At 41.1% G+C, this 25,154-nt stretch overlaps 2 protein-coding genes across 5 annotated transcripts; one reads left to right on the plus strand and one right to left on the minus strand.

The window, feature by feature from the left end:
* LOC310992637 (equilibrative nucleobase transporter 1-like) lies at positions 1 to 17,292 on the minus strand. Of its 2 annotated transcripts, none has more exons than XM_083980747.1 (13): positions 17,159 to 17,292; positions 11,995 to 12,219; positions 11,678 to 11,807; positions 6,943 to 6,989; positions 6,774 to 6,850; positions 5,526 to 5,618; positions 5,286 to 5,425; positions 4,837 to 4,949; positions 3,358 to 3,501; positions 2,648 to 2,755; positions 2,213 to 2,399; positions 1,523 to 1,646; positions 1 to 1,423 (listed from the first exon to the last, which is right to left on the minus strand). In XM_083980747.1, exons 2-13 carry the CDS (start codon positions 12,179 to 12,181, stop codon positions 1,292 to 1,294), a joined length of 1,482 nt encoding a protein of 493 aa, XP_083836873.1. In that variant the 5' UTR covers positions 12,182 to 12,219; positions 17,159 to 17,292; the 3' UTR covers positions 1 to 1,291. The 2 variants fall into 2 exon arrangements, with proteins under 2 accessions (XP_083836873.1, XP_083836874.1); XM_083980748.1 differs by lacking the exon at positions 17,159 to 17,292 and adding an exon at positions 12,704 to 12,826.
* Positions 17,168 to 25,090, plus strand: LOC310992639 (uncharacterized protein). Of its 3 annotated transcripts, XM_083980750.1 has the most exons (6): positions 17,395 to 17,477; positions 17,991 to 18,054; positions 19,361 to 19,416; positions 19,492 to 19,785; positions 19,972 to 20,588; positions 20,664 to 20,731. In XM_083980750.1, the coding sequence occupies exons 3-6, from the start codon at positions 19,386 to 19,388 to the stop codon at positions 20,667 to 20,669; spliced, it is 948 nt and encodes a 315-aa protein (XP_083836876.1). In that variant the 5' UTR covers positions 17,395 to 17,477; positions 17,991 to 18,054; positions 19,361 to 19,385; the 3' UTR covers positions 20,670 to 20,731. The 3 variants fall into 3 exon arrangements, 2 of the variants coding, with proteins under 2 accessions (XP_083836877.1, XP_083836876.1); XM_083980751.1 differs by lacking the exons at positions 17,395 to 17,477; positions 17,991 to 18,054 and adding an exon at positions 17,168 to 17,297; XR_014595705.1 differs by lacking the exons at positions 17,395 to 17,477; positions 19,361 to 19,416; positions 19,492 to 19,785; positions 19,972 to 20,588; positions 20,664 to 20,731 and adding exons at positions 24,709 to 24,764; positions 24,834 to 25,090 and having other exon boundaries at positions 17,951 to 18,054.
* The last annotated feature ends 64 nt before the right edge of the window (positions 25,091 to 25,154 follow it).

The raw sequence follows: 25,154 nt of genomic DNA on the forward strand, positions 1-25,154 counted from the left end.
TCAGGGTTCAGCTGATAAATGTTTATTTTAATAATCACGAGTTGTGTAATTCATAGTCTTCCCTATTTTATTTTCTGTAGCACATGTATTCTTCTCACATCTGGTAAAAAAAAAGTTAAATAAGGCTGCCCTTTAACTACAGATTAAAGTTAATATCAAAAGGTACATTTCATTTTATTTCATTTGAGCACTATGAGTCTGCATATTTATACATTTCAACAATGTTCAATAGCTATTTGGCTGTAAACAAAAGTACTTTGACAACTTAAAAACACATACTGTTTGAAAAAACTTGGTGAACTTGCAGAAAACACAAAATAAGAAAAACATCCCTTTATAATCCTTCCAATGCCAAGATTAACTATGGCACATTTTCCCTGGAGATACAGGATCCTTCATGACACATTCTGCTACTGACCTACACAAAAAACACCTGAGGCTGTTGGAAACAAGCAAAACATTGTCATCTAACTAGGTTTGGCCCAGTAATAGTAACAGTTTAACAGAGAGTCCAGCAGAGGTCAGAGCTGTGCTGCCTCTTCAAATGTCCCTTATTTATTCACTACAGAAAACATTGTTGGCCCTTTACTGTTTTAAAGTGTAATAAAATACAGAATATAGAAGAGGTCTGCACGTTATTAACATCATCTGTAACACTTTCAACTTTTTACAAAGTGCTTTGTCTTTTGGCACTTTGTCACCATAACCATGGTGTGAGATGGGTGGCATGACACAGAATACAAAAAAAGCAAGAGTACATGTCAACTATGGCTGTACAATTACTTGAAATAAAATCTAAATTGCAATATGGCCAAATGCAACACACCGTTTGCATAAATTGCAAAAAAAAACTGCAGGAGCTACAAAGGTAAAATGTGTCACAGCAGCATTGTGGTCCTTGCCTACAAATCAGATTGACGGTGATTATGTTTTGGTTTTTTTTGTACATTGTACAATCCAAATTATAATCTTGCTAACTATCCTGAGCTGTTTTATGAAAACCCTCAGTGAAATTCTAAAGGATCAGCATTATTTATCAGGCCTTGAGTGATCACCAGGACTATAGATCATACAGAGGGTCGGTCGGAGCAGGCCGCACACCAGAAGCTCTTAATTATGATGGATGTGTGTAATTTTGCCTGCGGAGACCTCTATGGCTCAGACTGTAGTAAAGCAAGGTGCTGGGTACAGCTGTCAGAGCCATGTTTTCCTACATTTTGAAATGCACTGAAGTGATTGATGTCAAGTTCGCATTTGATAAGAGGATGGTCATTGTGGTCATGGTCTCATTTTACAAACGTAAGGAGGAAGCAGCGACAGCGTTGCTGTTGGCTCGCTTGGAGGCACTACTGCGGCAGTGCAGGTAGACAGACACGGGATGGATGAAGGCGAGCAGGCTGATCAGCGTCAGAGCCACGTTCACCTGCAGACACACGAGGAGGAGATAATTATCAAATAAGGTGAAAGACAAGATCAAATAGGTGGAATTTACAGCTGCATCAGTTGTATGTCATCTACTCACATATAAAGGGTCTCCGTCCAGAGCTCCTTTCACCAGGGCGAAGAAGGGATACTGCAGCAGAGACACCACTGCAGACAAAGCCATGACCAGACCATATAGCTTGCCGAAGTGACATGGAGGGAAACTAAACACAAAGTGATGACAGGGCAAAAAGACAGTGGTGGAAAAGATGAGTATAGACAATGAGAATATATATATATATAATTTTAGCATTGAAAGACATCTTTGAGAAATGCAACCCCTAATTTCTGATTTATAAGCAGTATAAAAACATATGATGATCACATTAAATGGATGGATGCATAGCAATTTTTATCTTACTGCACCAATGCAACAGTTTGTGCATGGTGTTATATGAGCAGTATGCATTGCACAGGTTAAAATATACATCAATAATAATAAATAGACTTTAATTTCGTCATGTATAATATTTCTTAAGCGGTTCCACTTGTCCATCCATTAGCCATACTGCATAGCCATACTGCAAGGGCAAGAAACCATTCATGCCCACACTCACTTCTATGGGGAATTTAGAGACAGAAACTAACCTAACCTGAATGTCTTTGGTCTGGTAGAGAAAACCAGAGTTCCTGTCGCATTTACTGGTCAGTGTTTGCATATTGTGCAAGTGAGGGTTCATCAAAAATTCTCTCTGCCATGTGCAGGAGATACATGTATGCTGATACTCACGCCACACTGATGAAAGCTGCGTTGCCGCCGTAGAGGAAACTGCGGTTTAACACCTGCAGGACGAAGGTGAGGTACTGCAGCGGCAGGTACGGGGTGGCGGCACAAATGGAGAACAACAAACACTGCAGTCCTGTGAGGAAGAGAGAAAGCACCGAGGCCCGCAGGTCCGCCTCCTGTTCACTCTCCCCTATAAACACACATAAAACATTAGTAATGAAAACACACACCTGTTCCTCCAAATAATTATGTCTCCATAGATAGGTCAGCGCCCCCTGGAGGACATCTGAAGATCCTGCTGACTTTCATGCTTTCACATCCACAAAATGTAAGCAACATGCTCTGTACAAGAGATGAATAATGATACCAATACATTTCCTCTTAAAGAGTACTTTTCAAACTGCATGTGTTTGGGTTCATCGGGAGTCATTCTCGTACCTTCTGCTCGGGGTTTGCCCTTGTGTCTGTCCATGATGAGGCCGTTCCAGGGGGCACACAGCACCCCACACAACTGGGTGATAGCAAAGGCATTGATGTACTGGCTCACTGCAGGGACACACAGGCAAAGATGAGATGGTTAGACAACGACTACCTTATGAGTGATAAGGAAAAATATGGTAGAGGATTCACTATCATGTCTTCATTGTATGATTTGAGGGTGCACAGGTGTAGAAAACAGTTATACACATACAGTGTGCAGCTATGAAATGTTTGGAGATTAACTTCATCATGTAAGTTATAATTTAACATATTTAGTTGATTTAAACATGATTTTAATGTTTAATGAAGAACCTGGTGATAATTTAATTGACAATTGATTTGATTACACAGTAAGAGGTAAGATATGTGGCCTGTAACTTCTACATAATGTGGCTGTTCTCCCTTTTGTTTGCCACTGTTGTTTGTAACTATGGTGTCCCAGAAGGGTCAACACAATATAAAACTGTGCTGATTCCTGTAAGTGCCATGTATAGCTTACATTTATCCTTTTTAATGACACTAAATGTTATGTGCTGAAGCATAGATTAACTAGTGAGTATTAATTTGACTTCTTGGGAAGTTTGCTTGAAGAGGAAGGTTTTTTTTTTTTTTTTTACATACTTTTGCTTTCACTATGAGAGGGAGGTGTAGTGTTTGTATGTGTGTACCTAGCGAGGGCTCTCCTGCAGTCAGCCTGTGCAGCATGGGGTTCAGGGTGCCGATAAACAGGTAATGTCTGAGCTGCATCACCGACAACCAGAGCAGGTGCAGCATGAAGAATCTGGACAGGAAACACTCACGGAAAGTTTTCTCTGAGAGGGAGGAGAGATGATGGAAGAAGGACAAAAAAAAGGAAAATATGAAATACATTTCACACACACTGTTGTCTTTATATCCTGCTGTTATAGCTGCACAATAAATCACATTGTAATCTAAAGCACCACATGGATGGCCATGTGTATCAAATCAACAGGAGCTGCTTTTTCTTTGATGAAGGTCACATTATTGTGCATTGTCAACACTGTTGTATATTGTGCTACAGAGATACATTACAAAGACATAAAGACACATTTGTTTTAGTACAAGACCCAACAACACTAATGCCATAACATTTGTAGGAGCCAAAATACAGCATGTTGATGTAATGTATTTGTTTAGGCTTCACTTATTGCATCATTGTATGGATGGTGTGTTTTTTTTCTTCCTTTACCTGTTCACTCCGTGGCAGTGGGAGTTGACAAAAAATGGAATCAGAGCTGCTCCGCTATTCTTTTGTTGACCATCATCATCACTGTTGTCGTCATTACCATTATTGAATCACTGCAAGTGTTGTTTTGATATTTCTGGTGCAATACCTGCTTGCCAGTCTTTTTGATTTTTGCATCAATTAAAGCAGATATCAGTGGAATGTTTTTGTTAATATAAGTCCTAAATAGTCCTATTTTCCGTCAGCAATCACTTACATGAAGTATTTCAGCCTAAACACGAGTCTCTCCGTCACTCTGCTCTGCTGTAACCCGAGGAGAAAATTTTCCTTATGGGATACAAGTGTTATCCAATGAGGAGAGAGAACGGCATGAAGGGCTGTGTGTGCAGCCAAGGGATGCGCGTGAATGTGGTGACGTAGCACGAGGACCAATTGATGCCTGACAAGGGCGGGGGCTGCTAACTCATGGTGCGTTCAAAGAAACTCGTACTTTGTGTTTTTCCTTCCTGTGAAGTCATACCAGTTCGATCTGGTACGAGTTCACGGGTCGGAAGTTACGAGTGGCCGTTATAGGGAACTTTCACAGACAACAGGATGGTAAAAACACGAGCTACGGGTTACCTGGAACGCTACCAAGTCGTAGTTGTGACTTGAAGCTGTAACTTACGGTTTCAAAAGCCTGCCTTGAACGCAGCATTAGCCGAAACGGCCGTGAAGCTGATATCTGCTTTAACACCCTTAAAACTGGACATGGACTTCACTAAGGTTTCGTATGGATGCATCATGAAGAAGAGCCTACTAAGTCATTCAGCAGCTTTATTTTTGAAAAGTCAATGTAACATTTTTTTTGTGAAAATTAAAACCAAAAATGATGAATGAATGATGAAAAGTGAAATAACTACATCTGCCCATATGGTAAAAATATGAAAGAAACACAAACCTTGTTTCACAGGGACATCCGTTTTCATTGGTGTTGCCTCCTCTGCCTCGTGTGTTTCACCATTTGCTGCCACCTTGGAGCTCATTGGAGTCTCTGATTTACCACAGGTTATCCTGAGAGAGGTCAAAGGTCACAGTGGAGTCAGCCACAGCCAAAGGAAACTGTGGGAGTCTACTTTTTTGTCCTGAATAAACAAACTCTGGAGTCCTAACTCTCTTCAATCACATAACAGGATATGAAGGATATTTCCATGAAGAGGTGGGATAGTACTGTGAAAATAAACTGGCCTGGAAACATACAAAAAAAATAAAAAAGCATTGTTTTTGCTTTGCAATATCAGGAAGTCAATTAATGTAACAAGAACTTCTGAATGAGGTATTCTAATTTTTGGTGGATTATTTATAGGATGTACTCGGAGGAGTGACGTGTGTTGTGCTGGGGATTCATACCCGTATGTGTAGTGATCAGGCAGCGGGTAGGGAATGGATTTTCTGGGCATCAAGAAGAAAGTCCTGAGCAGGTGAATGACGCTGCAGGCGGACAGAAAGAGGAAGGAGGCCCGGAGAGAGATACCAGACTCATGTACCAACTGCAGGAGAAAACAAGACAGGGAGGAGATCATCATTTACGAATTTGTAAATAGTATGAATGAATATATCCATCAGATGACATGAACAGGCTCCTCTCACCTTGATGACGAGGAAGATCGCTGAGGAAGAGTCGAAGGCCCCGTTATAAAGAGTGATGATAGTGGAGCGACGTGAGCCAAACAGGTTTCCTACCTTTTAGAGGGAAATCAAAATTAAGTAATACACACAAACGGTGCGTTGAAGTGTCTGTGAAGGGGAATGTACTATTGTTTTTGGTGGCTGTTAAGCAAAAATGAATGTAATCAATTCCATGCTCTGTGATGAATTATTTCAAACTAAATACATACATCAATATTTGCTGTGACAGCAGCAGTGGACTTGATTTACAGTAAATGTGTTTTTAAAGATAAATTCAGACCAAACAGCATGAGAGACACTAAAATGAGCAGCTGAGTAACGTCATACAATTACCAACAGAGAAAGCATGTAAACAATGAGCAACAATGGAGAACAGGACAGTCCAGTCCACCCTTGCTGTATGTCAGACTTTCTATCGCGATAAATACTCACACGCACAACACCAGAACAGAAGCAGGTCAAAGAGCACCAGAGATCGCTGTTAATTATTCAGCGTAATTCATCTTTTCTGTGGTTAATTAATCAAAATTAACATGTTATTTTGACATTTGACTTTATGGCATCCATCTCTTCTCATGGATTGTTAAATGGCATTTTATGAAAACTTATCTGAGCTGATTAACTTGTTTCTATATGAGGATGTGATAGTGGAGTCACAGCTACATAAGTAACAAGTATTCAGACTCATTACATGTCACAGTTTGACCCGAGGGCTTTGTGTTTGTTTTCTCTCCACCAGATCATGCGCTCAGCCTGAGAAAAGCCCTGCACAGGGAGGCACAGAGGCTCCTGTTTTTATATCTGGATTCAGTTTAAGTCATAAAGCCAAACAAGCATTACTTCCAAAAAAAGCTCTTACAACTCTGTATTTGTATCAACTCTCATCAAAAATGGGTCATAGGATGAGTTAGAGTTAGTGGTTCTTGATCATGTGTCCTGGTCACTGCAGCTTTAAGTGCTGCTCCACCAACAGAGAACACATGAAGTCATCAGATGTCTACAAAAACTTATGTCATGAAATTATGTGGCAGAAACCTACTGTTCATGTTTCTCAGGGAGAAAACATTGAATTTTCAACTTTAAATTCTATCATCCAAGAAATTAACTTTCACTTTTCATTGAATCTTAAAAATGTCCCACTGACAACAACATAAATCTGACAAATTCAATATAACGAAACGTAAATGTTAGTGCAAATCGTTTTAGTACCTGCATGTTGGTCATCAGAAACAGGATGCCTCCTACTGCCAGGAGGGAGAGGGCCGGGAAGAGCATGTTGGACAGAGCTGATGGAAAAACACAAAAATGGGAGAAATGAGAATCTGCACCTGTTAGTTGTTAAACCTCTGTACAACAACTAGACGAAAATATTTCTCACCTGAACTCGAAAAAGCCACCATCAAGGTCCCTGAGGTGTAAAGGCCACTGGTGGAAGGAAAAAACAGAGAGTTATTACCTAGTTTTATTGGCATATTGGCAGTGGTGTACAGTAACGAGGTAAATTTACTTGAGTATTACTTGGTGGGGATATTTATAACTGTCACTCCACTACATTTGAAGCACAAATATTGTACTTTTTACTCAAAAGATCTTTTGACAAAGCAGTGTCTGCATTTGCCTCTAAAACAACTCGTCTCGTAACGATCCGTTATTATCTCATAGCGTGGTGAATGTGCAGGTCACAACAAACAGCGTTTTGGACTTTTTGGATTGTGTATTTGATGAGTTTGATGAGGGAAACCAAGAAATCCCATTAGCCTCCGTAGCGTAGCTCTGAGCAGCTCACAGCTCTGCTCCGCTGTTCTAAAAACATCTTACACCGACAAATAAAGGTAACAAACCTATAGGAATTATGGCAATGGGCCAATTTGCCAAAATGTAGAACTATCCCTTTAACTGCTTTGGCAGAGATGGATGAAGATATTGCCGCTGAGCATCTGTGGCCATATCTTATGATGCTTTCACACATACTGGTGAAAATTATGTTTGACATATTCAGAAATACTGGTTAAGTATTAAGTAATAAGTGTTATTTTAATCAAATACAAGCAGTATCTGTCTACTTTTATTCAAGTAATGAAATTGTTGTATTTTGTCAGATCCAACAAAATGTAATTACACGCTATCAGCAATTAAATTACAAAAAAATGTTAGAAAATATTATCACAGCAAACACAGATTCAAGGGCAGCTCTGTTTGGAGAACTTCTGGCTGACCTTAAAGGGATAGTTCACCCAAAATTCAAATTTCACTCATGATCTACTCACCCTCATGTCAACTAAGAGCTGTGAGAATTTTCAGAGTCCTCCGTTCCTTCTCTGAGTTACGGGGGGGTCTGCGCAGCAGTATTTGTCCATATAATGGTTGTGAATGGACACCAGAGCTCTTCGTCCAAAAAGACACACCAAAAAACATCCAAATACCTCCATACTGCTCGTCTGTAATGTCCCTCTTGTATTGAAGCCCCGACATGAGAAATTGTTCCGCCGGTCAGTGCAAATCACGTGAGATTTGCACTTACACAGGCAGAGCAGTGAACTGAGACACTGGGAGCTTCCGCTACAAACAAGCTTAAAATATAGACTTATTTAATTTTTTTCGGAACAATTTCTCATGTCGGGGCTTCAATACAAGAGGGACATTACAGACGAGCAGTATGGAGGTATTTGGATGTTTTTTGGTGTGTCTTTTTGGACGAAGAGCTCTGGTGTCCATTCACAACCATTATATGGACAAATACTGCTGCGCAGACCCCCCCGTAACTCAGAGAAGGAACGGAGGACTCTGAAAATTCTCACAGCTCTTAGTTGACATGAGGGTGAGTAGATAATGAGTGAAATTTGAATTTTGGGTGAACTATCCCTTTAATTTCCTTCTTTTGGCTCATCCTGGATCCATCCTCCTCCATCTCGCCCTAACTATTTGCATTCCTATGCTTTTTGTTTTCCCTCCACCCTTTTTCATTGGAAACATATGGACATGCCTAGCTCCAGTTTGTTATTGTGGATTTAGATATACCTGGGTCAACAAACTGGCCAGGTATGTTAGTGTGTGTGTGTGTCCGTGTGGTGTCTTGAGTGAAGGGAGGACTTCTGCACAAACAACATTTCTCTCTGACACTGCTCGATCCTCTGGTGATATATGCTCCTAACCTTTCTGTTTCTTCACAGTTCTCTTATTTTAGCTTTTTTACAGCTTCAGTTTTTTCAGAGGTTTGGCATTTCATTGCCTTTTGTTTCTCCCTTTTAGCATAAGACATTTCATCTCCATGCCGCATTACTGAGTGTCAGGCTCTGTTGTGTGTGTGCTCCATCTCCATTAGTGCATTTTGTTGGCTGCTCCCTGGAAACCTCAATTATTTTACATAACACCCCTCCAGAGAGCTGTTCTGGCCTCTGCCTTCACTTCTCGCTTTTCCAACTGGCCCACCACCATGTGCAGCCGGGCTTATTCAACTATTTCAACCATTTCCCACAGCTGTTCTCATCATGTATGAACACTTCACACAACATGCCACTAAATTTAAAAAAAAAAATCTTGACTAGTTTTCTTCAACACATACACACATCACGTCAGCTGTCTGGCAAATACTTATTTTTTTCCTCATAGGAACTACATTTCTCTGTGAATACGATACCACACACTGATTGATTGGTAAGATTTTATTACCACATGCCACTATAGCTCTCTCATTGATCTACTTTAACGGTTCTCTGATTGATCTGAATGGTTCTCTTATTGATCAGGTACTTTAAAGGTTCTCTTATTGTTATTTTTATTTTATAAGGTAAAACACACAGTAAGAAACTTCAGCAACACTAAACAAATCACTATAATAAACTGATATTGTAATGAAGTAAATGTAAGACAAATGTAATACATAATGATTTACTGCAGCAGTTTTTCTTTGACGGGATTCTTCAATAAACAGTAGTTCATCAGCAGCTTCCTGCTGTCACTTGTCACTGTTATTGTAATTATTCACCAACAACGATGCTGCACTTTGTTGCAGAACTATTTGTACTTGATCAGCAGGCCAGGTGCACTTAAAGCAGAAGTAAGCGATCCGGTCGTTTTGGCTAATGCTGCGTTCCAGGTAGGCTTTTGAAACCGTAAATTACAGCTTCAAGTCACAACTTACGACTTTGTAGCGTTTCAGGCAACCCACTCGTGTTTTTCCGACCTGTTTTACCGGTGAAAGTCACTATAACGGCCACTCGTAACTTCCGACCCGTGAACTCGTACCAGATCGAACTGGTATGACTTCACAGGTCGGAAAAACACGAGTTACGAGTTGCCTTGAACGCACCATAACAGTCCTCGTCCCTACGTCACCACATTCACGGCGTCCCTTGGCTGCACACACAGCCCTGCATGCCGTTCTCTCTCCTCATTGGATAAAAACTGTAGGATACGATAAATGTTTTCTCCTCGGCTCAGAGCAGAGCAGAGTGACTGACAGACCCGTGTTTCGGTCCAAACACTCTATGTAAGTGATTGCTGTCGGAAGATATAACTATTTAAGACTTATATTAACACAAATATATCACTTACTTCTGCTTTAATGCCACACCAACAACTTTAATGAATACAAACAATACCACATCCTCACTTCATGACTCCACCCCTGTCCTGCTTTGTGAGAACACAGCTGGTAATGTAATCACCTCCTGAAGGGGTATAAAACCAATCTCCAGTGCAAATGTGACATCTCAAAACTCACCTGTTCAGACTGGCCTACCCCCCCTAACACAATGTTCACTGTTGCTGTATTGTTGCTATTTATTATTGTTGTTGTTTTTTTATTGTTGTTTTATTGCTTGTCTCATTGTTTTACTATTTGTACTTTTAATTGTTTTTATTGTAAGGTGACCTTGAGAGTCTTGAAAGGCGCCTATAAATAAAATGCATTATTATTATTATTATTATTATTAAAGGGATACACCAACATTTTTTTGCCTCACTCCCGAGTCCATGACAAGCAGATAGACACCATCCTTTCTATTGTGCGTACAGTAACAAGGGAGATACGGGCAGAGCTGGCGCACTATTAGCTTAGCTCAAACGCTGGGAGTGCATAGGTAGTGTTAGCCTGCCTCCACCTAAAGTCATCAGAGAAACTCTTCAGCAACTCTAAAAGGAAACCGGGGGGCCGATCTTCGTCTTAGAGCTGACAAAACTCTCTGGTAAGGCATCTTGAGCGGTCGAATGCTGGTAACGGGACAAGATCGGTCAAAGGGTTCAAGCAAAGACGGTAACTTATTTTGGTTCAAGCTAGCTACATCGAGGGTAGGCTTCCTATTTCAAAGTAAAAGCACAAATTCTATCGTCATGGTTTTCTGTATGTAAAGGGCAACGGGTGCTTTTATTTTGTGAAAGTAACCGGAACCGGAAGTGCGTTGGTCACAACGGCTAGCTTGAGTAGCGCCGAATTCGTCCGAAACAGCTGGTATTTAGACAAATTAAGGACACACTGCTGATCTAAACGACTACTTTCTCGCCCAAAATTTTTTGAAATGTCGATAAAGTGATATATTTACAGAGTTTAGAGCTAAAATGAAATCAGCTTCTGACTGCTGATTTTGGCTCGGCTAGGAGGCAGGCTAACACTACCTATGCACTTCCAGCGTTTGAGCTAAGCTAATTAGTGGTGCGCCAGCTCTGCCTGTATCTCCCTTGTTACTGCACGCACAGTCGAAAGGAGGGTGTCTATCTGCTTGTCATGGACTTGGGAGTGAGGCAAGACACGGAAAAAAAAAAATGTTGCCGTATCCCTTCAATGAAATTTCAGCACTCCAAAACCTACCAGAATATAGCAGTGACGCTTCAAGCTTTACAATTGATTCACATCAGTTTGAAGAATCTTAAATCTGTTATAATTAATGACTGTGATACTAGCTGATGCAGAATTAAATAATACTTACCGTGCCTCACCTCTCACTTAATGCTTTCTGATCAGACTAATGAACAACTTGTCTTGTTCTTCACCAGCAACTTTCATCACCTCCTTCAACCTCTTAACTACTTTGCTGCCTGCTACTGTTTAACTTCTGGAGTGTTTAACCTCCACTGACCAGTTTCTCTTTAGTAATTGGAAAAGGTGTTGGACTCACGTTCCTAGGAGCCGAGCCACCATAGTGCCAAACCGGTCAAAGAGGAAACCATTGGGAAGTGTCAGGAAATTGTTCATAAAGGAGGCGATGGTGAAGACAAGTGCAAACTGCTCATCTTGTCCACTGCAATCTGCAGACACACAAATAAAAAAACAATGAGGAGACTGAAAATCTGAGTCTGAAACGGACATTTTCAATGGTCAAATAAAATCAAGAGTGGAAAATGATTTTAAACTTCCACTTTCTAAAAAAATTACTGGATAGTTTCTATGGACATTGAGGATTTGAGGTTATAGAAGTGAGGACATCAAACTGACCTAAGACCTGCGTTGAGTTGGTCCCTGTTGTGTTGACGCACAGAGAGCTGAAGTAGCCATCCGTCTTGAGGACAAAAACCAGTGAAGCCCATCCAAACACAGCTCCAGCGAAACACAGACACTCCACCAGACCTGTCACAAAGGTGATCCAGCGTTTCGCCGCGGAGATGCTCTCACAACCCCTCATGGTCCCACACTCTGTCTCACACACGTCTGTTACTGCACCTGCATAACAGAAAATAAAAGTTAAACATGTAATTGGTAGTTTGACACATTTAGAAAGGGTTAAGTGGTGAAATGACCCCTTACACACTCAACATGTCCTCACATAACACGTTCCTGCATGAAAACGCACTTCAGTGGAACATGTTAGTAAGTGTTAGTTTCACAAGCCGAGCTAAGAATGAGCTACAACTAGAAACATCTGGGCACAAAGACAAACTTAAGCCCCGGTCACTGGGTTAGTTCATTTCCAAAAAACAGATGGACCGCATTAAATCAGCTGGATAGTGCAAGGAGGGTTATCTTTAGTGGGTGACTGGTTGGTCATATATTCCCCAAAACAACAGGAGGAAATACTTAAAACATACTGCACAACTACAGATTTTAAACAAAGTAACCTTCTTTTGAATCCACAAAAAGGAAATCTGAAAAAGACAACAAAGCACAGCTGCTGTCACATACAGCTTTACTATTCACTAGTACTCACACAAAGCAGACACCAGACAGCAGATGTGATCTTAGAAACTCCACCTCTCAGCTTTTGCACGCTCTATATATAGGCCAGTTTCCTTCCTCATTCTACCGTCACTATTTCCCTCCTCCTACTTGTTTTTCACATTTCCCTATAACTCTCTCTGCTGTGCAGCAGATAAAACTGCCTCTGCTCCGGGTGCTGGTAACTGGCGAAAATAAATAAACATTCATCCATTCCCGACAAGCCAGACTGCACTGAAGCTCGAAGACACGCTCCAGATAAGGATGCTGGTAGGCTCAAAAAAATGTCATGTGACTTGCAACACAAAACCACCCGGAAAATGTTGTGTAGAAACTTGCCCTTTGTGTCGTAACCAATGAGGACACAAAGCTTGGTAATCTGTTTTGGATTAGAAAGGAGTTCTGCGGAGTCAGATACTCACAGGAAGGGGTTGTCAAACCTGTGGGTGACGTCACAGAGGTTACATCCATCTTTATACAGTCTGTGATCATAACTTAGTCTACATAAGCATCATTGATAGGCCTTATCTCTCCTTCACAGGCTGGAGGAAAGTCTAATGAACTGACTATGAACTGACCCAGGATGCTAAAGGAAAATAGAAATAATACACTAATATCCTCTCTGGAGTTGAAGTAAATAATTCTTTTTTTTTATTGTTTATTTATTTGAGGACAGTGCACATTAATGAACAGTTAACGCCGTGGCATCCTGTAAGTGTGCCGGATTTAGCTCAGAGCTAGTTTCCATCCGCAGTCCTCACATTAAAAAAACAGACAGATATATCACAGAGCACAGTAAGTAAGTATTGTGGATCCCTGCCAGAGGCTGTGTATAAATAAGAAATATATTCTGTTTCTACCTTTCTCTCTGAGTGTCCATAAGTAAATACAGCTGAAATCACAGCACAATCTTACATTTATGAAATACAAAGTGGCTGAGAAGAGCAGCTTTACAAGTGGTGGCCACTAATGCAATCTCCTCAGAACATGCTATCTGTGTGATATGAGAATCTCTGAATGTTAATATTTTTCTTTTCAGGGTTAAATGCATCTGTGACTTATCATATTTTATCAAAGGAATTCTGTTACTACGTGTCAGTGCTAAAGGGAGAAAATAACGTCCACAATTCAGATTCCTTTTCATTGTCTAGGTCTGCATGGGGGCTATTATTGGTTATTTTGTTGGATGATAAAATCATGGTTTATTTTGTAAATTTGGCAACACTTTACTTAAGGTATGATCATAAGAGTGACATGACACTGTAGAACATGTCATAAACATTATGTCAATGTCATAACACCCGGGTTTGTAGGGTTAGGGTTAACTGAATGACACTTAATAACAACGTTATGACATAAGGTTTATGACATGTTCATGACTGTGACATGTCACTCTTATGACAGTGTCATGTCACTCTTATGATCAGACCTTAAAGTAAAGTGTTACCGTAAATTTTGTGTAAATTATTTAGCAAACGATACAGTTATCAGAACATAGAACATTGAATATAAGATTAAAAATGTGCATTTAGTGGGTTTTTGTTTTGCTAATGTGGCTATGGTATGTGGTATTATGTCTTAGTGGTATCCAGCCAGATGGTGGAGGTCAAGGAGAGGCTGGTAACTGGCAGAGGCCACTGCTGGATTGATAAAACAGACCTACTATATGCCTGATCACCATCGTCATCTCATCATGAGACACGATGGTTCACGCAAACAAGCTCGTTCTCACTTCCTAAAACCAACGACTGATGGGCACGACATGTATACATAGCTACACAGTACATACTCACAATACTAAGTAAAAACAGGATCAGCAAAGGTCTTGCGCCACATGACTTCCCTCTGGTTACCCACTACAGTTTAAATGATAATGGTGGCATTAGTTTTATTATCATCTGAAACGACTATCAACAAACCACAATGCAAAGTAAAGCAAAGCTATGAAATAGCTGCAGGGGCAAACTTTTGTTGAAAGAACAATCATTGGAGTTTTACAAACGTCTACTACTCAGGCATACTTTCACCTAGAGACTTCATTTGAACTTTAAACAGTAGACACAAGTCTTGTGTATTGGTGCATTATTCCACGTTTTGATAGGTCATATAGTTTTTGATCAATCCCTGATCAATGACCATGATCATATTTGGAGAAATTATGAGATTATAATGGGTGTGTATTGCACGGAATATTCGTGTCAGAGTGGGAGAAGTTGTCTGAAATCGTCTGAAACTTTTGTCTTTCCACACTCCTCCTGGCCACAATTTACGCTCTGCACACATGATTTTTTCAAAATTTGTAGACAAACCTGTTCCGTCTCTCACAGAATTTGAATTGTCAGCCTCTAAGTGTGGCCACGTCTGTCTCTGCTCCTCATTGACTCCAATACAAAGATTTTCTGAGAGAAGCAGAATGAGAGCAGAAACCTCCATTACCAAATGCCCCCCCACCCCCCCACTTTGTGTAGTGAGCACAGCAGACACACTGCACAAAGACACTGGAGGACAGTGGGCCCATTAATCAACTCTCACAGGTCGGGTGATTAGCTTTCATCTGCAACTTGTGATGTGTAGTGATGGGCACCAAAACCCAGTTTTAAATGGCTTTAAATGGAGCAGCACCCTAACACACATTCTTGTTAATATCATTTGTGGGGTTCGCCTGTTTTTGGTCACTTATGAGGACCACCCTTCCCACTGGTCAGACAAGCTTGAAGAAAAAAAAAAGAGGCAAGATTAAAAGTGATTGTGAGGTGACAAATATTATTTCAGTTAGCAATATACAGAACTTTTGCTTACTTGTGGGGCTTAAGCTATTTTTACGATGTGGCAAAATAAAAGTTTTGAAGATGTGGGTGTGCATGTTGCGTCAAGTGGATGAGAACAGTAAATGTGAAGTCGGGAGTCAAATCTGGGAATATGGACGACTAAACCACATTATGTAGTGAAATACTAAGGTCCAGAAACTAGACTTTGACACAAGACTGTTCTTCAAACAGAGAGTCAACACCAGGTAAACTGTGAGTTTGTATGTCCCAACATGGGTAAAGGACAAGGTCAGTGTTATATTACCATAAATCAGTTATCACAACATTGTGGTGGAGCTTTCGGAGCCTAGGGACGCAAGGATGCAGGAAGTCCATCACTTCGCCAGCCTTAATTTGCATAACCACTAACACTCTGTGGTCGTGCCAAAAGTAAAAGTGCCACTATCAGCAAGTTCTTGGACAGCTCATGGTCAGATGTCACTATCTTTCTAATACGGAGAGATGAACCACGGGACTGGTTCTCCTCCCGCCCCACTACTTCTTCTTTCTAAACATTTTTAGGATAAAGAGGGTGTTAAAGATGACATATCATGTGACATATACAATCATCTGATGACCTAAAATACCTGCCATTTTCAAAATAAACTTGAACCAACATGTGATGTAATATATTGAACTCTAGTTAACTATACAAGAATGAACTGTGGTAGCAGGCTAAACACACAACTAGTTAATAAGTACAAGAGCAGAATATTTTAACCCATCACAAAGAGTAAAACATTACTCTATTGAGTAGAATCTGTTCATCATGCTGTTTTGTTTGTTTGGCTCTGTACTCTATTCTATCCAACTTGACATTAACCAATGACTGTAAAGATTTTCAGCTTTTCTGTTGCTTCCCTCAAATAAAGCCCCTGTTTCACGGTGTTCATGTCAGAACTTGATCAATACATAGTCCAACAGCTCAGAGAGGTAATATGGGATAATTCAGATATCAAAATCTAAAACCAAAGAATAACATATCAGTCTGTGACCCAATGTGTAAATGAAGCTGTGTGACATACAGCACCACTCAACACGTGAGGAGGGTGGTTTAACTGGTAAAATCTGCCTCAAAAATGTATGTAGCCTATGTATGTGTGTATGTTTTTCTGAGGCTTTTCTCAATCTTTGACATTTTCTGTTATGAAATACTGAAACTCACAAATATTACTGTGCCTTAAAAGTTAACCAAAAAGAAAGTTGTAACCACGTGCTGGTCTCCACACGACCACAGCACACTCTCCTCCAGTAACCACCCACTCTCTCTCTCTCTCTCTCTCTCTCTCTCTCTCTCTCTCTCTCTCTCTCTCTCTCTCTCTCTATAGAGTTAAGTGGGTCATGGTTTGTGGCGGTTCAGACTCAGAGAAACAAGTTAAAGCATGATGACAGGTGATTAACATCTACTAGTCTACTAGTAGCCTACACGCTGTCCTGTAGCCTACAAAAGTAGTCGTGTCATTAGTGAACACATCATCTCTAACACAGTTTACAAGCGTGTGAATATAGCCTACTGTAGACATAGCCTAATCCATACGATCACACAGATCCACACCCTCTGATATTATCTTTTTCCCACACAATGGCTGTCTGATGTCTGATGTCTGATCGTGGGAGGATGTAGGCTACTATCGACTTACGTGAAGCTTTGCTCTCCTACTGCGGCGGCACCATTGTCCATACCATCCACATATTATGGGCTGGAAGCTGTTAGAGGTCGACGGCTACCGGGAGGCGGAGGGTCTACACATGCTGTGGCGTTGCTGGGAGCGTGGGCGGGTACAGTGACTTCTGCTTTTTCAACACACACACACACACACACACACACACACACACACACACACACACACACACACACACACACACACACACACACACACACACACACACACACACGCATAGTGCAAGCAATGCACGGTGCGCTTGCTGCTCCCGCCTCCCGCCTGGTCCCTGACAGTGGTAAGTGAAGCAACGCCCCCTGGTGTAAACAAACTGCCAGTAAATTTTGTCCATCTTTGTTGAGCATAAGATTTATTCAGAATTAAATAAAAGCCTGTCCCATAGATGCCTGTCTCAAATAGTCTAAATTGTTCTCTACTCGTTGAAAAATGAATGTAGAGATAGTTCACAGCAGTGCCAACTCACCATTCTCCAAATCTGATGAGCAGTAGAGTTACTGGTAAAGATGACGACGTTTACAGTAAGCAGGGGGATTTGAAAAAAAAAGAGAGAAGAGGCCTAGGCCTATATGTTGGCGCCACCGTGTGGCAGTTTAATGCAATTGCAATGCAAAGTTGATGCTTAGATAGAAAAGATAGATAACAAAATTTAATGTAAAGGTAATCAAAAGCATTTTCCACAATAATAGCCCCATTTGAGGTAGGGCATGTAGGGCTACCCAACCATACCTTTGACTTTCAATTTCTTTTCTAATTCATTGTACTTTATTCCTCTCCATTCATTTTACAACAGTTTGTGCCAACAAATTGGGAATTTGATGTGATGTCCTCAATATAAAAACACAATGTGAAATATGGTAAGTAGTAATGTTTATACATCCAATTTGAGCTGAATTAATGGACAATGTGTAAAGGCTCACCATTATGACACATAGCGCTTTTAAAACTAAATATTGAACATGATGATTTTCTTTGATTTAATGTTTCTGCCCAGTCATTTACTCACATTTAAGCTGAGTCATGGCAATTGCTGTCATAGCACCGAGACTGAATTTGTATTAGCCTACTGCTACTTTTACCAATGGATACGGAAAATATATTACATCATTTCTTTCAGTTTCTTAGCAGTACAATTAATGACTTCCAGCTATTTTAGACCCGTTTCCAGAAACAAATAACCATGTAATAATGTGATGACAAACATTACAGTGCATTAGAGACATAAAATTATGAGGTTTTATTTAGACTAGGCAAGTCTCACGAGGGAGACTATAAAAGTTCATGTTTAGATGACTGAGGCTTTCAAATTGGGAAATCAGGAAAAAATAATAATTTCAGGAAGTTATTTGTGTCCACGCAGAACAAATCCGTTTACACTAACTCAAATTGTACATGAAAGAACACAATCTAAGACCTCTGTGAATATCAAGTGCTATATTTCCCACTAGAGCGTAGATCTATCAGGACAATTTCCTCAGTTCATTATTTGGACTTCATGTTTCCTCAGGACCTAATTTTATATTCATTTTTAAAGAATACAAGTAAGCATTGCCATTGCCCCAGACTGAATCTTGTTGTGTTATACAATGATGACAAAAAGTTATCTTAAAATTTGTGTGAGTTTGTATCTGTCTGGTGAAACGAAATGTAAACGGTCATGATTGTGAAAAAGAATTTCCCAAGAGGGACAATAAATGTCTAAAGTCTAAAGACTAAAAAAATATCCAAAAGACAACAATTTTAAGTAAGTGGATGGATTCATGTATTAATTAAATTGCAGTACATTTTACGTTAATGTGACGCTCTGCCTGAAAAAGAAGAAAATAAGCAAACAACAAATAAAACATGATTTCTTTATGTATCAGCGTGGGCACAAAGTGAGATAAGGCAGCACCTGATCCTCGTTTAGACTAAGTGATGCTGTTTGCTCCGCCTTCACTGGAGCCACTGACCAGCAGCTGCTCATGGTTAGCTCATTAAACTCTAACTAATTAGGGTGGCATCCCTTATAAGCCTCCATGATTCACTGTGTCTTCAGTGTCGGCATTCAATATGATGTCTGCACAGGTTTTTTGGGGGTAAGTAGTGCTCTTATGTAGCCTTTTGTTTTCTTTGGTGAAGTTTTTTCATTCTGTTGTCTTGTTTGTTTTTTAACTGTTTCAGGGCTTCCCTCTTTGCTCTGCTGGCTATGAGCGTACACTGTGGCCCTGTCAAAAAAGGTAAATGACTTGCCCATGTTTTTAAATTGTTATGATTGTTTAAATTCACTTCTGATTAACCTTTCTTGTTCTCAGGCAACGACCCCTCAGGCTTCTATGGTGGTGGTCACACAAACGACTATGGCTATGGCGCTTCTTCTGGCTCCTATGCGCCTGGAGATGCGTCGTACAATGCCCCTGCTGAAGTTGTCTCCAGAGGATCTTACCAGCCGGTGCCACAACCTGAACCTCAGCCTGCTGTTCATAGAGCGCCAGCTGCACCTGCTGCATTCAGCTCTGTTTCAGGACCTGCTGAGTCAGGACACAGCAGTGAGAGACGGCCTTTTGGTGCTGTACCCCCAGGAGCTGCTCATCACCCTGGTTCTCGAGGTAACAAATGTTAAACTTTCTGGACAGCAGTGGAAAGAAACTACTGTAAACATGAGTTTTGATGCAATAGGCAACTGGGTAGCTGCAACTAATATTTAAAGGTCATGTCTCTAGAAATTTTGGTTTGGGTTTGCCAATGGTTTCAATTGCCAGGTCAAATAACTCTTGTGGTCTTGTCTCTTTCAGAAACTGAATGGGCTGTTGCACCTCCAAGTTTCTCTGGTGGGGCAAGGCCAGCTGCTGCTGCTTCAGGTTACGTTAGTCCACCTTTTCCACCACCTGAACCTCTGTACCAGGCAGGAGAGTTGGCCCATTCTGAGCACAGCTTTGAGTCCGGTGACTTCGAGAGGGAGACGGAGGAGACGGGCTCCCAGCCCCCACTGCCACCACTTTACAACTCTCCTGGACCAAGCCACACCAGCCCGCCTTACCCGATGCCCGGACCGATGCCCGGACCGATGCCTGGGCCGATGCAATATGGCTGGGGTTTCTATCCTCACTACGACTACATGTTCCTGACTGGCCAGTATCCCCCCGGCACATTCACTCACGCCAGCAGCAGCTTTGAGCAGGGGCGGGACCACTGGCAAGATGTTCACTATGTGAGAGACCACTACCCGCAATACTCTCCCTCTGTCTGTGGCACAGAGTACTTCAGAGACGGGAAGCAAAGGTCAGTTTGCGTCCTGTCAATGCCGAAGGCAGCAGGACCTCAGAAAGGAGCTGCAGCAGGTTCACCTGGGCCTTCCCATGGACGCCCTGCAAAGGGACCTGGCAGGCACATGGACTACAACAGAGACAAGGTAAGCTTGTATAACTTGTCACAAATGACATGTAGCTCTGATATGTCCTAACGTTGTCTTCTTCCTGTCTTTAAGGTATAGGCGATGGCTCGCTCCAGCACAAGAACAAATGTTTTTTTTCACAATAAATTATTCTTAAAGTACTTTGGCTTGTTTGCTCTTTGACCTCTAAAAGTGGCAACTTATTCCATATCCTTGACATCAGGGGTCACTTCAAGTCATTTGAACAAGTGTCACAAAGTTGACATTTTGTCCACTAGTTGACTAAAAATAGTAACAACACATTACTTAACTTTTCAACCTTCATAATATTTTCAGAACTTTTGGGATGGTACATTGGTTGAATGACACCCTCAAAATGATTAGTTACTCAAGGTAGTATCATGGCAAGCACATTTGTTACTATAACTTGAAATAATGCACTACGATACACTTTGTTGAATAAACTCCCTTTTCAAATCAAGATTGCTGGCCTCGGATCAACATTGTTTCTCTTCCTTCAAAGTTACAGGGTTCTGACCATAATCATTTATTCTGTGTGTAACTCAGACCATTAAGTAACCTTGGTGAAAGAGCAGTTTCCTTTCACAGCCAAAGTTACAGGGGGAAATAATTCCACCTGCCATGAAATGTATCCCCCCCTGTGGACTGAAGTATTACTGTCTTAGTAAGTCTTACTAGCTGCAAAAGCTCTGACTTGCTAACTAGTAGCAGCTATTCACCTCACTAGTTTGCTAGTAACCTCAAGTTTGTTTTTACACTAATTACACTTGTAAGAGCCAAAATCCTTACTAGTGTGGCTAGTAAGGATTGGCACCTTACTAGTTAAGTCTCCTTGACCTTAACTAGTGGGGCTTAAATGTTTACTTGTTGAACTAGTGAAAGCTACTGGTGTGGGCTATTTTCTTGCGATCTGTATTTTATTGTGTTTTATGTTGGGACTACAGATGGAAATTAGCCTAGAGGCTAAATCTGGTACAACCATCTCTTCGATTAATGGTATTGTACACTGTCCTGTAATAAACTAAGATGCTCACTAGTAACACCTTTTTTGGATCTCACTAGTTAATTAGTGGATGCTATTGTCACTAGTCAGATTCCGCACTGAACATGTAAAGGTTTTGACCAAACCTGTTTGAAGTTTTTCTTACATGTAGGGCTATTCCTTGAACTAGTAGCCTAACAATTTGCTCAGCACTAGTAGGCAACTGTGCACAGCAAGTGAGACACACTAGCTACATGTAACGTTAGGACTTTTTGTCACACTAGTTGACATCTTCTAGGGGATATATTGGCTTTCACTAGTTCAACTAATGTTTTTACTTCACTAGTTAACTAGGGAGATCCAAAAAAAGGTGTTACTAGTGTGACTAGTGAGCATCTTAGAGTTCATCTAGTAAACATTTTAAGCCCCATTAGTTAACTAATAAGGTCAAGGAGACTTTTTCTAGTTTAACTAGCAAGGTGCAAATCCTTACTAGTCACACTACTGGTGATTTTGGCTCTTTCAAGTGTAGGGGAGAGCGGGGTAAGTAGTGCCAATTTTACTTAAATTGCCTTTAAAGCAAGGGGATTATAATAATGCCCCCAACTAATATATGTACATATAGTTTAGGATGTTGTGCATCCCTGGGAACAATCACTTTGAATCTTAAATAAACTGTTTCAGAAATATAGCTTTAGAAAAAAAAGTGGTTTTGTGGCACAACTTCAATCAATCAATCAGTTTGTTTATTTCGGGCATGTCAATTTAAATCATCGTCAGCACACTTCATCCTAGTTCAAATAATACAATACACATGGCCGAAAGGGAAAGCGGGAGAAGCAAAAGCTTATCTAGTCCTGCCCCCATTACCCACTGAATAAAAAATATTTATCATAATCTTATCTTTTTTGCTCCCCCCCCCCCCTTTTTGCATTTTGATATAACATTCTTTTACTTATGACATTTTGACATAACATGTTACAGCAGGACTTGCCCCCGGTGCGGGGTAAGTTGTGCCATTAGAGAAAATACACTGGGGTAAATTGTGCCATTGATAATTGAAGTAAAACAGATCATTTTAATCTCACAAATGATAATACTACTGTATATAAAAGCAAGACATTCAATACAAAATTAAAGCCAGAAGCGGCGAAGATCGGACCCTCGCTTGTCCCCATGCAGTCGCGGAGGCCTGAGGCACACTGGGAGCTGTGGCGCAAAGAAACACAATGTTTTGTTCATCCACCAGGCTACGAGCACAACCAGACTGGGCAGGTGTGTTCAGGGGCGGTCCCTCATCACACATGTTAAGTTTCAAGCAAATCAGTGCCCACTGCCATGTTTCTCCTATACACAGACAGCACTGCCACTGGCACAACTTAACCCAGGCCCTTTGGCACAAATTACCCCAAGCCCAGCATTTTGAGAAAAAAGGATTCCCCAGCTGTTTTGAGCTGGCATCATGCTAACTGTATAGACTCGTGGTCTAGCTTAATAAAGCACTAAAACATGTGTGAACTGTTTTCCAAGTTATCTATAATTGTTCAAACACGGCAATCAAAAAACCTTGATCATAGAAATGTTACTTTGGAGGGCAAAAACTTGTTTTTTGAACATAAATGTGCTTTCCTCTCAAGCCATGTGTCTCCCTTCTTGATAGGATGAGTGAAATGGATGCCCCTTCAAAAATATGTGGTCACATGACCAACTTCTTCTATGGTTTTCTAGATAACAGGGGTGGAACTAGTCGCCCCATGGCACAAATTACCCCACTCTCCCCTAACGAGTGTAAAAAAACAAACAAAAAAAACTTGAGGTTACTAGCAAACTAGTGAGGTGAATAGCTGCTACTAGTTAGCTAGTCAGAGCTTTTGCAGATCACTAGTAAGACTTTAAGCATTACTAGTTGAGCCCAGTGGGCCACTAGTCTGTCAATAAGCTGACTAGTTTGGATTTTGGTGCCACTAGTGTGGCTCTTGGCTTCACTGGTAAGGCTTAAGTTGTTACTAGTTTGTTCAACTAGTTTGACAAAATGTCTAACTAGTGTGACCAGATGTCCAACTAGTGCTGACAATGCTTGAACTAGTGACGCCTGATATCAAGGATATGGAATAAACGCTCAAACGGTTTGCCATAGTAGCACATCTTGAAGACTAAAAGTCAAGCTGGTCAAAGCCTTGCTGTGAATGTGTGCATGAGAAATGTACTGGTCTGATACTGGCTTTTGAACATGAACGCATGCAACTGGCAGTCACTAATGCAGTGGTGGTACATTACACCTCACTAGTACTGAAATTGAATGGAATTTTCACACTGCGTCACAGCTCACTCCTTTGCCTGTGGTTGAACATCTACTTTAAACTGGAAGTGCTCTACTAGCAAATGGAAAACCATTGTCATGTGTTAAGGACATAACGTCAGCTGCCAGCCCACACATGGTACATCGCACTCTCACTCGAGGTCAAAAGGCCAAGAAAATCTGGTCTGAATTTGAGCACTACTGATGACTGAACTCATTCTGTGGAAATGTTAAGGAAAAGTTGCCACACCATGTTTCCCTTAATGTAACTGGCTAAATTGACCCAGTGGACAACTGAATTTTGTTTCAAAACCATGTCTCTAAACTCAGATCGTGATTTAAACTTGGCAGTGGTCTTTCTGGGCATCAACCAAAACTCAAGGTGTCACTGGAGTTCAGAAGTTAGGTGTCAAGGCTTCTGCTGCTGTGATCGTCTTTGCACTTGTATGGCCCAGTCTAAATCCTATAACAGCAACTTGATGCTGACATTGTGATACACAGGCAAATAAAACACGATTTCTTTATGTATCAGCGTGGGCACAAAGTGAGATAAGGCAGCACCTGATCCTCGTTTAGACTAAGTGATGCTGTTTGCTCCGCCTTCACTGGAGCCACTGACCAGCAGCTGCTCATGGTTAGCTCATTAAACTCTAACTAGTTAGGGTGGCATCCTTTATAAGCCTCCATGGTTCACTGTGTCTTCAGTGTCGGCATTCAACATGATGTCTGCACAGGTTTTCTTGGGGTAAGTAGTGCTCTTATGTAGCCTTTTGTTTTCTTGTTGGTAAAGTTTTTTTTTTTTTCATTCTGTTGTCTTGTTTTTAAAACTGTTTCAGGGCTTCCCTCTTTGCTCTGCTGGCTGTGAGCGTACACTGTGGCCCTGTCAAAAAAGGTAAATGACTTATTTGTGTTTTTAAACCGTTGTTTAAATTCACTTCTGATTAACCTTTCTTGTTTTCAGGCAACGACCCCTCAGGCTTCTATGGTGGTGGTCACACAAACGACTATGGCTATGGCGCTTCTTCTGGCTCCTTTGCGCCTGGAGATGCGTCGTACAATGCCCCTGCTGAAGTTGTCTCCAGAGGATCTTACCAGCCGGTGCCACAACCTGAACCTCAGCCTGCTGTTCATAGAGCGCCAGCTGCACCTGCTGCATTCAGCTCTGTTTCAGGACCTGCTGAGTCAGGACACAGCAGCGAGAGACGGCCTTTTGGTGCTGTACCCCCAGGAGCTGCTCATCACCCTGGTTCTCGAGGTAACAAATGTTAAACTTTCTGGACAG

Source organism: Trachurus trachurus (assembly GCF_905171665.1).
Source record: "Trachurus trachurus genome assembly, chromosome: 10".
In the NCBI taxonomy this organism is placed as follows: Eukaryota; Metazoa; Chordata; class Actinopteri; order Carangiformes; family Carangidae; genus Trachurus; species Trachurus trachurus.